The 17379-nt window shown below is 34.1% G+C and overlaps 1 protein-coding gene and 1 pseudogene across 1 annotated transcript; both read left to right on the top strand.

Moving 5' to 3' along the window:
- Nucleotides 1-550: 550 nt before the first annotated feature.
- LOC145090098 (secreted RxLR effector protein 161 pseudogene) lies at nt 551-997 on the top strand (annotated as a pseudogene).
- A 4598-nt stretch (nt 998-5595) lies between these two features.
- LOC145090816 (filament-like plant protein) lies at nt 5596-6082 on the top strand. The gene is made up of 3 exons (XM_079028882.1): nt 5596-5668; nt 5763-5835; nt 5920-6082. Exons 1-3 carry the CDS (start codon nt 5627-5629, stop codon nt 6060-6062), a joined length of 258 nt encoding a protein of 85 aa, XP_078885008.1. The 5' UTR covers nt 5596-5626; the 3' UTR covers nt 6063-6082.
- The last annotated feature ends 11297 nt before the right edge of the window (nt 6083-17379 follow it).

The raw sequence follows: 17379 nt of genomic DNA, 5'->3' as shown, positions 1-17379 counted from the left end.
TTGTCCAGATCTGAAGTCTCAACTCCATGGCAAGCTCAAACAACTTAAGGACCCAAAGAAAGGATGGAAATGGCCATAAACTCCTAGTGAAGAGATCTAACCAAACAAAGATCAAGGTGATAGCTTTTTACCTCCAAAAAGCAGTTAGCTCTTAAAGAACACCGGATCCAAGGGCTTCTTCTCGTTCGAAGCCTTTTGCTCTTCAATCTCCATCCAAATACGCAATCTTAGCCTTTGTCTCTCTCAGTGTGTCGAAATGATCAAGGAGACGGAAATGAAGGCTTAAGGTCCTTTAAAAAGGACACAAACCCTGAAAATTAGGTTTTTCACACTCAGCTCCTACTTATCGAGTTGGGGTCCACCAACTCGTCGAGTAGACTCTAAAAATCATGCGGCCATTTATCTCTCTACTCGGCGAGTTGGGGCCTCCAACTCGTCGAGTTGCTCTAACAACATGAATATAAATTAATTATATTTTATACCTATGAGTCGGATGTTACATACCGATTGTTCTTCGGTGAGTACTCCTAAGGATCCAAGTGTGAAATTAATGCCAAATAATGGTGTTCCCATTTCAAAATTGGAATACTCCAAGGCTATTGGTAGCTTGATGTATGTCATGACAAGTACCATACCTGATATTGCTTTTGATGTGGGCAAGTTGAGCGGGTACACTAGTATTCCTAGTGCTCAACATTGGCAAGAACTGAATAGAGTGTTTAAGTATCTCAAAGGAACCATTGATTATGGTTTGAGTTACTTAAGGTGTCCTTCAGTTTTAAAAGGTTATTCAAATGCATGTTGGTTAACCAACATGGAGGACTATTCCTCAAATTTTGGTTGGCTATTATTGTTTGGGGGAGGTTCCATTTCTTGGGCTTCCAAGAAGCAATCTTGCATTACAAACTCAACAATGGAATCTAAGCTTGTTGCGTTATCAATTGCTAGTAAAGAAGCAGAGTGGCTAAGGAATTTAGTGTATGGGATTCCTTTGTGATCTAAACCAATAGCACCTATTTCTATCATTTGTGATAGTGCAGCCGCTTTGGCTAAGGCATACTGATGGGTTTTGGTCATAAGAACATCCTATGTGCTTATACAAACCCTAATGCTTGGATCTAGGTTTCTCTATTGTACACGCAATTTATCCAAGACTATAAACCCTAGATCTAGTATATGATAATCAATATAACATATAAATTAGGGTTTAGATCATACCTTGGTTGTTATGTAGCAATATCAATCCCAAATCCTTCTTGTATTGACTTTAGAAAGCTTAGAGTCACAAATGTCACTCCTCTAATGGTTCACAAACACCAAGAGCAAGAGGATGAAGAGGAGAAGAGAAGGAGGCTGCCCAAAACATGTGGAAACCCTAGAAGGAAGCTTGTCCACGTTTTTGGGGCATAAGGGCTCTTTAAATAGTGAGGCTATTAGGGTTATCTAACAAGGAAACCCTAATTTGGATGCTTAAGCCCTAAGCAACCCATGGACTCCTTTCCTTAAAGGCCTTGGACGATTTCTAATGGGTTTCCCCATAGAATTCGTCCAACCTTATAATATAAGGCAATCCATGGCCCAATTGCAATTATCTTATAATTACAATTCTAGTCCCTTAAGTTTAATTAATCTCTTTTAGTCACAAACTTAATTCTTATTAATTCTTGACTAATATTAATTAAACAATATGATTTCTCCTTTAATATATTATTCTCATAATATATTAATAAATCATATTTAATCCTTTCTCTCCATAATTCATCCTATCAAGTTGCTTTGGTGAAGGCAACCCAAAAGGACCATGCACCATCGGGTCAAGTACATACCAAAATAGTTATGGACTTAGACACTAATCCAACAGTCTCCTACTTGGATAAGTCTAATAACTATTATGCGTATGACTTCATATCCTGATCTGCAATCGTAGCTTTCTAAAGCCGCTGTCAACTCTGATCCTATCAGATACGCGTGTCCTTTAGATAAGGGATCATATATTCCTCCATTCTAGATATCGTATGAGACATGATTTGTAATCATTCTCTCTGTACCATTTCTCGACTTCCGATTTATGACGACCGACTAATTGAACAAATCAAATTAGCCCTATCCCGACCGAACATTTACGTTTGTCATCACTAAATCATCGAGGGGCACAAAGATATCGCTTTTATCCTACTTTGGATAAAAGGAACGAATAAACTTTGATTCAATGCTTGCTTGCACTTACTCACCGAATCACACACAACAATATGCTTTATGACACCAAGTTACTGGTGCATTTAGATATTATCAATGTGCAACCGATTTGCAAGATACAACTCACACATCTCGGTTTCAAGAATATAAGATGTTATCGTCTCACCAATCACTCATGATAACAATCCATGAAGTGATCCAAGTGAGCGTGCGTTTAATCCAATGCTCAAATCATATTCATAAACACTCATGAACGTTGCAGCAAACATTTGCTTATGTCTAATACTCTTTAGATAATCCACACACCAATTCACGACAGTTTTTATTCTTACCTACTTCCAACATATGAACGACTGTGTCCCGTTCGAATAATTTGATTGTTCTAAACCAATTAAATTATTCAGGAAGTCAAAACATGCAAAGTAAAACACAAGAATAATACACTACTAGAAAAACAGCCTTTTACGATGCTCATTGCACGTGGTAAACGGCTCAGATGACGCGCAAGTGCACGTCAAGGAAGGCCCTGTCATAAAGAGAGACGACGCGCATTTACGACGCTCATTTACGACGCGCAATTACGACGCGCGTTTACGACACGCAATGCGTACCAAGGAAGGCCTTGTCATAAAGGAAGACGACTCACATTCACGTGTCGTAACCTTACGACGCGCATTTACGATTCGCGTTGCGTATCATTAAAGTCCCTGTCAAGAAAGGCCATGTCATAAATGAAGATGACACACATTTTTGCGTATCATAATTTTAAATGTTTAAAAAAAATATTATTTATTGGTTTACTAATTTTCAAATTAAATTTGCATTTAATGTCTCATAATAGAAATAAAATACCATACACAAAAATACAATCCATTGCATAAAATTTAATGTCATACAATTCTATTTCTTACAATATATAAATTTTCATTCATGTAATCTACTGTGTTTCATACAAAAAATCTATTTCATGAGGCTTCTTCCATTTCCTTTATTAGTTGCTTCCATCATTAGTATATCTACAAAAAACTTGTGTTGCCTCAACAACTCATCCACATCATAAAATATATCATGAGCTTCCTGTATTGCTCATGGAACTCACAAGCACTGACAATAATTAACATGTTCAGAAAATATAACCTGTAAAAAAAATATAGCAAGATATGATTGAAACATTTGTACAACTCTCTAAAAAATTTGAAGTGTCCAGATAGTTATGTTTATATCCAGAACCTTCTGTGTTGTTTACACAACAAAAAGGAGGGTAATTGTTTTTACTTTTACCTTATCAAAACCCATTACCACAAGCTTTTGGATCTCTTTATCCGATACAACACTTACTGCTGCTGTGGCATCTGTATTTACCCATATTACCAACTTCCTTCCATTTCTTTACTCATAATAGCAACGTACTTACAATTCTTTACACATTAAATATATAGCAATATCATTTTTTTACATCACACATTGTAATAACTAATAATACCTTCAATCATTTCTTGCAGTTGCTTCCTGAGTTGAAGGATAAACAGGTCTATTTCCACTTTCCAAGAGTCTTGTTTGTAGGGTTGAGTTAGGAGAAGCATTGTTGGAGACTGTTCCTGTTTGGGTTGCACCTAGTGTCCTTCCACGTGTAGGAAACCTACTATTTTCTTCTGCTGATTGGATAATTTTAAAAATAATAAATAAATAAAATTAGGAGATTAAAAATGCAGCATTTCTACAACACTCAAATTTGACTGCTTGCCTGAGGAGCCACCTCTCTCCTTGGCAACCATGAAGACAAGTTTGCCTACATATTCCCAGAAAGCATATCACTGGAAATTTTATAAATATATAAATATCAGAAATCAGATAGAAAACTGAGAATATTATAAATAAGGGGAAAAAAGATAGGGGACAAACAACCTGGATGATGTGTTACGAGTAGTATCCTGAAGGATCGCCACCTGTGCACATTATATATTTTCATATCTACCATATTCTTTTTTGAAACATGATGTTTTTATGGCAATTCTGGTGTATATTATACGTTACTTTGACTTCTAAAAGTCAAAGTGTACCTTGAAAATGGAGTGAGTAAAAAGAAGTAGAAAGAACATACTTTTCACGCCTTGCTGCTTCTACAATCATTGCATCAATGACAACATCTGTCATTGCAGAGCCCAATACTATTCTCTTCATTGAAGTTATTTGTTGCCAGTTGCAGATGTTTATAATTGTAGTTGACTGCCCCCTTGAACACTAGTGCATCTAAAATATCACATGGTTCACGTGAAAACATAAGAAACTCAACATAATATTTCATATAAAAACTATATTTTAGGAAGTAGTATGTAATGCAAGCGTTGTCAGCTACATTTATTTTAAATTCTTTCCATCGGATTAGTCAAATGCTAATACGTCAGATACATACATATGATATATATACATGAATTACCTTCTTTAGTCCTCTTAGACTCCTCTACATCTTCTGCTATTCCATCATCTATTTGTTCAGTTTGAGTTTGTTTAGGAGTAATTTTAATCTGTAACAAATAAGAAATATAACAAGTAAAAAAAGATATTAAACTAAGTGTCCACACCAACAGCAGCACCACATGATAGAATTAGGCATCTCAAAGACAAACATCAATTTTAATGCGGGAGGAGTCGGGAGAAAAAAAGGACAACTAGGTTAACAGTTAGTGTCTTAAACACATTAAGCCATATCTTTTTGGCTTAACCCATAAAGCCAGTCTGTCCAGATTAAGTCAAAAAAAATAGCAATGGATATTTAGTTTTCCAGATTAAGTGCTTAACCCATTAAGTTAAAAATAAAGAAACAAGCCCTAGGGTTATAAAAAAATTCCTAACCTTTCCAGAATGAATGCCATTTATAGGTACTAATTCAGATTTCCTTAAAACAAAAATGGGATTTCCATTAGCAGATTCAAGGAGACAGCCATCTTCTTCTGACACCTCAATCTGCCTTTCAATTTCCAAACAAGAGGGTTATAATTGTAAATTTGAACCAAAAAACTATCAGATACTAAAAAGATAGAATAAAATAAAGATGATATTAATAATAAGATAGTCCACCTACAAATTATCCATGCTTCACCTGCATCCCCTTGAAATCCTTCAAGAACGATGTATTCCAATGTAGCATAGATATTAGTTTTGTGGCATCCAGCACATGCTCCTTTTAGAATCTTGATTTTCTACCCTGAATCCTAAGATTGTCCTTTCCGCATTACAGCTTTGTGAACCCTAACAACTACAACCAAAACCAACATGAGTATCAGAAAAACAATGCCATGGAGTCAATTTTTTTTAAGTTCTCACCATTGTTAGCTATGTGAAGCTCCTTGTTTGTAATTGAAAGGCAGATTGAGGTGTCAGAAGAAGATGGCTGTCATGGCCTTGGAAGAAAACATCTACAGAGAAAACAATGATTCCAGTTGACAGAGTAAACGTAGGGAGTGAAAATGAGGTAACATAAAAGCATACTTTTCTTACTCATTCATTCTCTTTTTACCCCATGCCCTTCAAAAGTATTTTCATATTCTAACCATGTTTAATTACAGACAAATTTAACTAATACAGTGGAACCACAGACAAATTTGAAGCTTAAAGATGAAAATCTTTCAGCTGTTAAAGGTGGTGACTTGTAATTTGTAAATTGTACTTTATTTTTAATCTTATTTCCATGAGTTTAATTATAATTGATTAAACTATATACAGGATGGGAGAAAGCTGAATCAGAAGTTTTAGCACTAAAACAAGAACTAGAGAAAGCTACACAACAAAGAGAAGCATTAAATGAGTGTATGCTTCAGCTTCGTTTTGCTCGTGAAGAACAGGAAAAAAGATACATGATGATTTAATGAAAACATCAAATGAACATGAAAAAAAGATAGGTGAATTAAATAAAAAAGTTTCCAAACTAGAATTGGAAAACAGTCAATTAATTTACTCTCTTTCATCAAAGGAAAAGCTAATTAACAAACTACACTCAGTTAGAGCTCAATTAGATTATGATTTAACTTCTGTTGTTGGTCAACTGGAGTCAACTCAGAGAGAAAATGATTCTTTAAGTTATGAAATCCGAGTTTTAGAAAAAGAACTTGAGATCAGAAACGAAGAGAGAGAATTTAACCGAAGAACATCTGACGTGGCACATAAGCAATACCTAGGAAGTGTCAAAAAGATTGCACAGCTGGAAACAGAAGCACAAGGACTCCGCTCACTTCTCCAAAAACGCTTACCTGGCCCCACTGACGTGGCAAAGATGAAGAACAAAGTTGACCTTACAAGAAGAAAGTCAAACCCTTTTCCTATTGCATCAAAGATCACCTTCTTGACTGAACAGTTGTGTTCGTTTGAAGAAGAGAACAGACTCCTTAAGGAGTTTCTCAACCAAAAGTCAAAAAGTCAAACGGTTGTACCTGCCACGTCATTTGACATGGGTAGTGATGAAAAAAATACTTAAAACCAACCAGTCTTGTGGCGTCGATGCTAAGAGGAGATATATATTGTGTCTTGACCAGCCAAGATATGCCTTTATCTGTGGGATGTTCTTTTCTCATCTTCAGGGGCAATATGCTGAATTTCATCCTTCCCAGCACTAACATAAATATAAACATAATATAAGGAGGAGAGGTTCATTTTTTGATGAAAAAAATGAAAGACAAATATTGAAGAAGAAAATGAAAGATAATTGCTGAAGAACCATCTAAATGTAGAGCAAGAGACTCACGGCTTTTGGACGTCGAAATCCAGTGATGTTGTTATCTTGAAGAACATAGTTCTTCTCCGATTCCCTTAAGATTCATGCAGCATAAAATAGAAAGGCAACCATGCATTCACAACAAAAGGTAAGCTTGTCAAATTGATTTTTCACTACAAAAGGTAAGCTTGTCAAATTGATTTTACCTTTTCTTTCTTTTCTTCTTCTTTTGTCTCTCATCATCATTATCCACCCTGTCTTCTTCCTTTGCATCATGTTCGTCTTTATCAATATCATCCACTATAATCAAGGTCAAACAATTACAACATTTAACTGTGTCATTAATCATTTCAAAAATAGAGCTTCATTATAAATAAAATGAGCATGTTCTGGAACTAAATAAGATACTAAATGGACACTCACAGTCAGTAACCTTCATTGATCCAGGTATGTCCACACCTAACCAAACCTGTAAAGCCTCTCATGCAGACCTTCTTGCAACACTTGAAACATGAACATTAGCACATATATAAACCCATATGCCAACAACTTCAAACATGAAAAGATAGTCATCATAGAAACATAAACATCCATTTCCATTTTCACCTCCCTATGCCTAAACCCGTTTGCATCTCTACCTTAGTTTTCATGTTGTATCAGAGTGTGATTATTAATCCCATTGATGAATTAGTCAATTGTACTTTTGCTTGTTCATTGGGGAAATTTATCAAACAGATGGTGTTCATAAAAAAAACAAAACCACTCTGTCAACATTAATTCATCCTACCCACAAATCAAGATTCATCAAAAACATAAAAAGCAAATAGTTTAGTAAGATAAAGGGGACCAGGAAAAAGTAAAAATAATCAAGTCGTAGGCTCGATATCAAAAATTATGAACTGCATTAAACTAGCCCTCAATTTCATAGTAAAAATCAAAATTCAAAACAAACATCATTCAACAGAATATGAAGAACATCTACTGAGATCGAAAGAACACAAAGAGGAGAACAGGCAAGATGAGTGCAAACTATTGTGCCAAAACTTACCAGCTAATGGAAATTGGCAACTCAATAACATAACAGAGGCCATCGGGAACAGCGGGGTGGTTAGAAAATTGATATCAAGATGGAATCAGACAAACAACAAAAGAAGGGAATAAGAACAACAATTACCAGACAAACTGATGATATTACCTGCGTAGGGTCAAAGAGCAGAACGACGAGAAGAGGCGGCATGTATGATGATATGATGAGCATAGAGACCATGATGGAGGCGTAAGAGCCTAAGACGATGACGGTGAGCAGAGCGATGCGATAGAGGGGCATTCGTGATAGAGAAAAGAAATAAGGATTCAGAATAGCATACGACTAGGGAAGGAAGGATGTGAAAGCATAAAATCCAAGACCTAGGGTTTTGGTGGGTTTGATAAAATTAAAGGGTCGGACGAATTATAAAACGGTGACAAGGTACACCAGAGCACCGGCACCAACACTCTCGGAAATGTGGCGTTTTTTAATTTTTTGGGTTTCTAATCGGAGGTCGATAGATGTTTTCAGACTAAAATTGGAGATTAGAGTGCCGAAGAATAGAGAATCACAAAAGCGTGAAGTATGGATTGAGCTTTTAAGGTTCAATGGCAGTGGCGGTAGCGATGGCTTAGGGTTTAGAAGGAGAAGGAAGGAGTGAACGAAGGGAGATACTGAGGAGAGAGGGTAGAAGCAGGGTTCTTCAAAAATTTAGAATTCCAGACAATTTCGTTTCCCCCTTTAAAAACAAGCGTTTAAGAAAAAAATATAAAGTGACATTTGAAGAGGACACCCGTTTAAAAAAGCACCCTCCGTGTTTGTATTTTTTTCTTTTCTAACACTAATTTCAGGGCACGTACAAATGTGTGACCTCTATCCTTCAAATTTTAGAAGAGATGACATTATTTTTAGGGCGAACAGTTTTGATATCGTAAATCACCGCGTGTCATTGTTTGCGCGTCGTAAAAGGCTGTTTTTCTAGTAGTGATACTAATCCCATATGGCCTCAAACCTTTGAGCATAAATAAAACACGTTTTATTTATCACCATATCGATTACTCATTATTTGTTTTTTCGGGTAATCAACTTCTTACTTGAATTATTACACTTGTCCCATGCTCTTATCATGCACACAATGTTTACCTATGGTTCTTACTTTGTGAAATAGATCAAATGAACACATTTCCAATCATACTCATTTCACAACTCCCAATCCTTTTCACAAGTGAAAGAATATCAAATTCTTGCCACTTATGGAATATGCTAGATTCTAACATTTTATGCAATGATCCTTTTGTAATGTCACTGCACTAAAGTCACAATGACTTTTGCCAATCAAATCACAAAGTCCTCTATCAGAGATTGTTACAATACAATTTCTTAGATGTGATGTCTCTCACTCAAAGTACATTCCTTTGAACATCCTTTTGCATAAAATTTCTAATCTAGACATTGATTCTCAATATCCAACTCCCAATACGGAAACCTTTCCATACTTCCCATATGACAACTCATTCTCAATAGAATCTTATCTATTCATAATAATGTCGATATGGTCCATCAAATACTATACTCCCAACTACTCATAAGCGACCAATCCTCGGCGAACTTTGGATTGTCCTTTGATAATTGTTTAATTATCTTAGTCAAAACTGATTCTCTTCCTTTTTCCCTCTAAATGCGCTAGACATTTGGAAAATTTTAGAATGGTCAAATATTATAGCATTTGCAATCGATCCTATACCCGAAGCGTATGGGACACGATGCATAATGTCTTACATGAAGATTCGATACTTTATCAATCTTCTGCCATAATATTTTATGTGCTACGTTCTCAAAATTCGAACTATGAAGAGGAATGCCGTAATCATAATCAAATTTTTAAGAACGCACTATGTTTCCTTGACTAAATTATTAATATTCCACAACCTAAGCCTTTAGATTTGAAATAAAGCATAATATTCTCTCCCTTAATTATAGCAAAACAACTTTACAACCCTTACGACTTTGCAAGGTGTAACTCTTGTTTTTCTATAATTAATATTGCTAACTTTAAATACTTGCCTTAATAATCATACAATCATAACATTTATACTCCCACTATGATGATGATTATTATAAACATAACACTTATGCTCCCACTAGCTTTGACATGTATTCAGAAACCAACTTAACTTCTAGAAAAAAAAACAATACTTATTGAATTTCTTAAGTTCATGTTTCTAATACCTAACACTTTGATAATCCTTTATCAAGGCTTCTTGAGCTTATACACCTTTGTCTTAGATAGCTTATATGTGTGTCTAAACAATTCAGACTAATTGCCAAATCTCACAATTTGAATCATGGAAAGGGATACCGTAACCATAATTGAATTCGAGAATTCAATTTCACAATCACTATCTTCTTAAAATCTCTCTTAGTGAAAGCATTTCCTCACAGTCATTTTCATGAAGGAGGGAATCTTATGACACTTAGATTTTAATGGTGTATGTGTTCCTATCCATGTGAATTTGTCAAAACCAAAGTTTACGACAAATTCAAACTCATATGGACCGAACTTTCTTAATCTTGACTTCTTGCCTTATGGTAACACAGCTGCCCACCATGTCTTCCAAGTAGTTAAGCAGCTCACCCTTTTCTATCAATGTACTTTCCATTGATCAAGGTGTCTGCCTTTTATGCGTTCAAATGAGAACTCATAGAACTCACATGCATAATTAACTCAATTGGAATGGCACAGAAACAAAATAGTGTCAACACGATAGGTTGTAAACCTCAACTCGTGTGCTAGTGATGATCGATAAGGTTTATTTTGATTTGTTCTTGAAACCTTTCAAGACCATTAAGACTCCCACTGACTCCTTGACATATAAGATTCTCTTGTCAATAAACATTTCTTGACAAACAAATATTAAAGAGTTAGTGTAGTTTTTATCAAAACACTTCATAAATTGGTCCTAGTTGGTCTTTGTCTTATCCAAGACATCACAAATTTCCACATTTGATGAATGTTATAAACCTTCTTAATACTTATCACTCAATTTCACAATCTTAACTCTAAGACTTGTTTTGGAACGAAGTATGATTGACTTCTTGATTTAACCATTTCTTCAATTCTTGATTCCTCTTCTTAGACATACAATTGTACTAAGACCCACATAAAGGATCAATTGAGATATGGTTCTTAATCATTAAGACTTATCATAAAGCATAAAAGGTACTCTCCCTTCTTCTTAGAATGGAGAAACTTTTATCTTTCTGCCTACTTGATTCTTCTTATTCGTTCTGCTATTGATTTAAACTTTTTCAATCAATTCAGAATTACACTTAATCTTATAAGTATAATCTTATTTACTAAACCTTTAGTAAATCATGACGAATATCTTGTTACTCTTATGGTGGACTTGATCAACACGCAACTTTGTGTAATCGATTTCCTAGTCCTTCACTTGACACTTTGTCAATGAGGCTATTAGGGTTATCTAACAAGGAAACCCTAATTTGGATGCTTAAGCCCTAAGCAACCCATGGACTCCTTTCCTTAAAGGCCTTGGACGATTTCTAATGGGTTTCCCCATAGAATTCGTCCAACCTTATAATATAAGGCAATCCATGGCCCAATTGCAATTATCTTATAATTACATTTCTAGTCCCTTAAGTTTAATTAATCTCTTTTAGTCACAAACTTAATTCTTATTAATTCTTGACTAATATTAATTAAACAATATGATTTCTCCTTCAATATATTATTCTCATAATATATTAATAAATCATATTTAATCCTTTCTCTCCATAATTCATCCTATCAAGTTACTTTGGTGAAGGCAACCCAAAAGGACCATGCACCATCGGGTCAAGTACATACCAAAATAGTTATGGACTTAGACACTAATCCAACACATACAACCAGGTTTATAATGGCAAGTCAAGAAACCTAGGTGTTAGACATAGTATGATTAGAGAACTAATCATGAACGGTGTAATTTCGGTTGAGTTAGTGAAATCACAACAAAATTTGGCAGATCAGTTGACTAAAGGTATGACAAGAGACTTAGTGCACAAGTTTGTAATCGGGATAGGATTAAAGTCTATTTAATTTTGTAATGGTGATACACCTGATTCCCTCATTATATAATGTTAGGAGTTGAATTCAATATGGAAATCCCATACTTGTAGATTGGAACACATGAAGTATTCATCCCAAGTATGTGTTCGGTTCTTCAAGTTAGCCAGGTTGAAGTTTAACTTCTTAATAATTCATTTGATAAATGTATGTGTAGATACATGGAAAGGAGTGACATATGTGATTGTGAAGTGTAGCCATATTTCAAGAGGTTGTGGACTTGACCTTGATACCATCATGAGAGGATTGGGACACATGACTTTATAATAGTGTCAAGTTGTATTTTGCTAGAAATTCAATAAATTGGTATATATTTTACTTTCTGGTATTCGAATGGGTTGATGGGTTCAATTCTTAGAACACCCTGGTTCTTTAGTATTTGCAAGTGTATGATACTAAGTGGAAATTATATCGTTCTGATATATTCATTATGCACTAGTTTGGTTTATTTTCATAAGGTTATATTTGTTCAAGGGTTACACTAAAATAGAGGAGGATCGTTGGCGATTTTAGTGTCACCATGTAATTTTATGTAATTGGAACTAACACTTGAGCTAACGGGCTTCATAATTTGTACTCTAATATATGTACGGGTATGTGCGGAGTACACACATGTATAAGATCAAATTAGAAGCCGGTTCGACGACAAGTCGGGGGTCCAGGGGCTGTGCCGCTAGGTCTGAGGATTCCAAAAGGGCAACGCCCCTTTGGCGTGGTCTAGGGGCAGCGCCCCAAAAGGTCTCTGAATTTTACATATGGGAACATAGTGGGGAAATCGAATTCTCAAGGGTGATTATGGTAAAATTGACGAATTCGCCGGTTTTGAAAACCCTTGATTTCTTCATTTAATTTCGGATCCCCCTAACTTGCTTCCAAAGTAACCCACAACGGCAAACCCTAAGAGGCAAACCATAAATCTCGTTTATTGCCTAAATGGCTCTTCTCTTTGAGAAGAGATATACAATCATTAGCTCTATTTTCTTCAGACGAACATAGAATCTTTCTACCAATTTGGCTTACGATATCTGTGCCTAGATTCGTAAGTGTCCTCTTCGATTATCCTAGGTTGTATTTCTTGCAACCCAGACATAATGTAGAAATATCAGTTCGGAAAGCGTTCACACGATCCAAGGGATATCCTAATCTCCAATATAAACTCTAATTTCTCCTACAGATGATACCTTTTAAAGTAGAGAGTGTTGTGTTTTAAAGAGGTAAACTGAAATTCTCGACGAACATCTACAAGTAAATAAACATGTTTGATATTATAAGAAATGTTTACAAAAGTTGACCTGAGGTATCGTAGTACCTCGACTAAACTTCAATAAAGACATAAATCAATATAATCAAGGAAAATATATGCATATACGTGGATATGGAAGAGTTCCACGTATGAGGAATATTGACCATCTTAGTGATTAAAAGGAGAATTTTTTTGATGTTATTAACAAAAGAAAGGTGGAAGCGAGTTTCATTATCATTCGTGTTGCTATGATAGACATAAGAAAGTATTAATAGGAAAAGAGATGACATCATGTGAGAGGTTTTGGAAGAACTAAAGTGTTGCTATGATAGACATAAGAAAGTATTAATAGGAAAAGAGATGACATCATGTGAGAGGTTTTGGAAGAACTAAAGTGTGTGAGTGGAAAATGGGCAGATGGCAATGCCATAAAGGGTGAGGGTATCATTAGGTTTTATGTTATGCTACAATAAATTTTTGTATTTAATGGTGTTCTTATTTTATGAGACAATGAGTTACGTTAAACACTAGTTTATAGCTTTCAAATAATTTATTAAAAACTAGCTTAAAAGCTACTTTATAAGTAATTTAGCATTCTTGCCAAATTAAATTGTAATAAGATTATAAATAATTTAACATAAAAACACCAAAAACAATCATAATATATGTACAAGTAATCTCATGGTTCTCATCCTTAATGGGTTGATAAGTTGATATCTACCAAGATACATAAGAAGATAATTGAGAATTATTAAAATAGTAATAGATGGTCAATCAAGTGTTTATAATCTTTAAAATATAATAACAACATTAAACTAGAATGACATTCATTATATAAGTATCATTAGGGGTGTTCGCGGTGCAGTTTGGCGCGGTATAGAGTTGAAACCGCAAACCGTGCCGCACATGCGGTTTGAGTTTTTTGGAAACTGCAAACCGCACCACAAAAGCTCTAAACCGCATTATGCGGTGCGGTTTCATGCGGGCGGTTTGTGCGGTTTATGTGCAGTTTGATAAGTTGTTTCAATTTATAACTTTGGTTGTTATTCATTCCACTTAAACACTTTCAAAATTTATTAATTATATTGCATACCCTTTAAAAGGCATAGATATTAACAAAAAAATCACATAATGTTTTGTTAAGTTGTTATGACTTATAAAATTTGATATCATAGTCTTTTAAGTCTTTAATTACCATATTTAACCATCGTGATATAGAATAAAGTTATTGGACAGTATGAAGTATTTGGTGATTGGAAAATTTGATATATATATATATATATACACACACACACACACACACACGACGTGGTGCGGTTTGAGCCGTGGTTTGCTAACTATAAACCGAAAACCGCGCCGCATAGTGCGGTTTGACAAAATTACGAACCGCAAACCGCACCGCAAAATTCTAAACCGCATTATGCGGTGCGGTGTGGGCGGTTTGTGCGGTTTATGCGGTTTTTTGCACACCCCTAAGTGTCATCATCTAATTATGCCATATTTCATTACCACTAATTGTAGTGAAAATATTTCTAATCCATATTTATTCAATCAATTATTTTATTAATTATTATAATATCAAACTAATATTTTTATTATTTATATTTTTAGAAAGTTTTATTTTTCTACAATAAAAGACAGATACTCTAATCCTAAATTCCAGATGTTATAAAGTAATAACCAAGTGGTATTATGAATTGAATATCAACATATATAAAATTTTTAATTGAATAACAACACACTTTGCACCAATAAACCACTACGGACTAAATAATTTGATATGCATAGAAATATGAGATAGTAGGTTGTCATTTTTATGACAATAAGACATGTCTTCCAAAAACACTTAATAACATGAGGCTAACTATCCAGTTTCATGATATATATCCCTATCAATATTAGGATATGAGATTTTCCAATTTATGAATATGGGTAAAAAAACGGGATCTTTGTCGAGGATGCCTTTTGAAGTACATAATGAAATGTTCTAAAGCAGTAAAGCAAAATTCTCAAAAAGCATCTACAAGTAAATAAACACATAGGATAGGATACGAAATGTTTAGGAAACTTGAAATGAGGTATCATAGTACTTCTACTAAGCTATGATAGAGACATAAATCAATATAGTCAAGGATAACATATCATATATGTGGATATGAAAGAGTTCCACATACGAGGAATATTGATCATCTTAGTGATCGAGGAGAAAAATAAATTTGCTAGAAGTTATTGATACTAGAGGGGTGGGAGGAAGATTTATTATCATTATTTGTGTTGTTGTGATAGACATGAGAAAGTATTAGTAGGAATAGAGATGAGATCATCTCAGAGGTGGTGGAAAAACTACATCGTGAGGGGGAAATTGGGAGATGAAAATGTCATAAGGTGTAGGGGTATCATTAGGTTTTATGTTATGTTACAATCAATTTTGTATTTAAGGGTGTTCTTATTTGGTTAGACAAACATATGTACGGTTGTGTTTATCGCACTGCATTAAAAACTAGTTTATAGGTTTCAAATAAAGTACATCATATAATTTATTAAAAATCTTCCTCTTCCTATTCTAATAAAAGAATAGATTTAATATTATATTGACAAGTGTCATACAATTAGAACACCTCATTAATGTTATATATCACTTATCATGTCACTTATCAACCTATTAATTATCCATTTCAAATTTCAAATTTTAAATTTCCACTCTAATTACATTAAATTAAAATTGATTATGCATTTCAAATTTCAAATTTTAAATTTTCCCACTCTAATTATATTAAATTAATAATTGATTCTTCATTTTAAATTTCAAATTTTAATTTTCTCACTCTAATTATATTATATTAATAACATTAGATTGAAAATAAAATAAAATTAATGCATATTATAAGATGATATAACTTCACGTATGTATTTAAATTAATGATTATAACTTTATATAATTAAAAAAATATCTCTTAACTAATAATTTATTTAAAATATCAATTAATAATTTTGATTTTTTGATATGAAGATTTAATTAATTTTATAACCATGGTTCTCACGGGTTATAAACTAGTTAGCTTATAAACTACTTTATAAGCTAATTTAGGATTCTCACCAAATTAAACTGTAATAAACTTAAAATTAATCCAACTTAAACACACCAAAAACAATCATAATATAAGTATAAATAATCTCATGATGCTCATCCTTAATAGATTGATAGGTTGATATCCACTAGGGGTGTAAGTGAGCCGAGCTACTCGTGAGCTACTCGGGATCGATTCGTTAAAAGCTCAACTCGAGATCGAATTAAACGAGCCCGAGCCGAGCTCGAGCCTAGATATGAGGCTCGTTTACTAAATGAGCTCGAGCCGAGCTTCAATTAATGGGGCTCGCGAGCCTATATATATATATATATATATATATATATATATATATATATATATATATATACACACACACACACACATACACACACACACACACACACACACATATATATATATATATATATATATATATATATATATATATACATAGAGGCTCGTTTAGGCTCGATTAGGCTCGCGAGCCCACTAAATTGTTCATGAGCCGAGCTCGAGTTTCATTTTAAGGCTCGAATCGAGCTCGAGCTTCCTCAAATTAAACGAGCCGAGCTCGAGCTTGGTCATGCTCAGGCTCGGTTCGGCTCGTTTACACCCCTAATATCCACCAAGTTACATAAGTAAATAATTAAAAACTACCAAAAATAATAAGTGATGATCAATTAAGTATTTATAATCTTTGTAAGATATTAACAACATTAAACTAGAATGACATTTGTTCGAAACGTGTCATCATCTAATCATGTCATATTTCTTTTTCTCTAATTGTAGTAAAAAAAAACTATCTAATCCCCGTTTATGATTAATAAAAGTGATTGTGTGTCATTAAACTAAGTAAACATAAATAATGTCTAACTACTATTGTTTTTGATTCGATGGATACCCACCACCATATTTGATGGAACTTCATTACAACTTTTTCTTACTATTCCTTTTTGTTACGTGGGGTGCCCAAAATAACTATCGATATACCTGGTACGTGGGGTTAGAAAA

Source organism: Lactuca serriola, chromosome 2 (assembly GCF_051521515.1).
Source record: "Lactuca serriola cultivar US96UC23 chromosome 2, Lser_US96UC23_V15, whole genome shotgun sequence".
In the NCBI taxonomy this organism is placed as follows: Eukaryota; Viridiplantae; Streptophyta; class Magnoliopsida; order Asterales; family Asteraceae; genus Lactuca; species Lactuca serriola.
Note: the sequence above shows the minus strand (reverse complement) of the source record. Positions and strands in the feature narration are given on the sequence as shown.

Excerpts from the sequence above, each read along its gene's own strand:
- LOC145090816 (XM_079028882.1), top strand. The coding sequence starts at position 5,627 with ATGATTCCAGTTGACAGAGTAAACGTAGGGAGTGAAAATGAG. Across the intron at positions 5,669-5,762 it reads ACGTAGGGAGTGAAAATGAG|ACAAATTTAACTAATACAGT; the intron begins GTAACATAAAAG and ends GTTTAATTACAG. Across the intron at positions 5,836-5,919 it reads AAATCTTTCAGCTGTTAAAG|GATGGGAGAAAGCTGAATCA; the intron begins GTGGTGACTTGT and ends AACTATATACAG.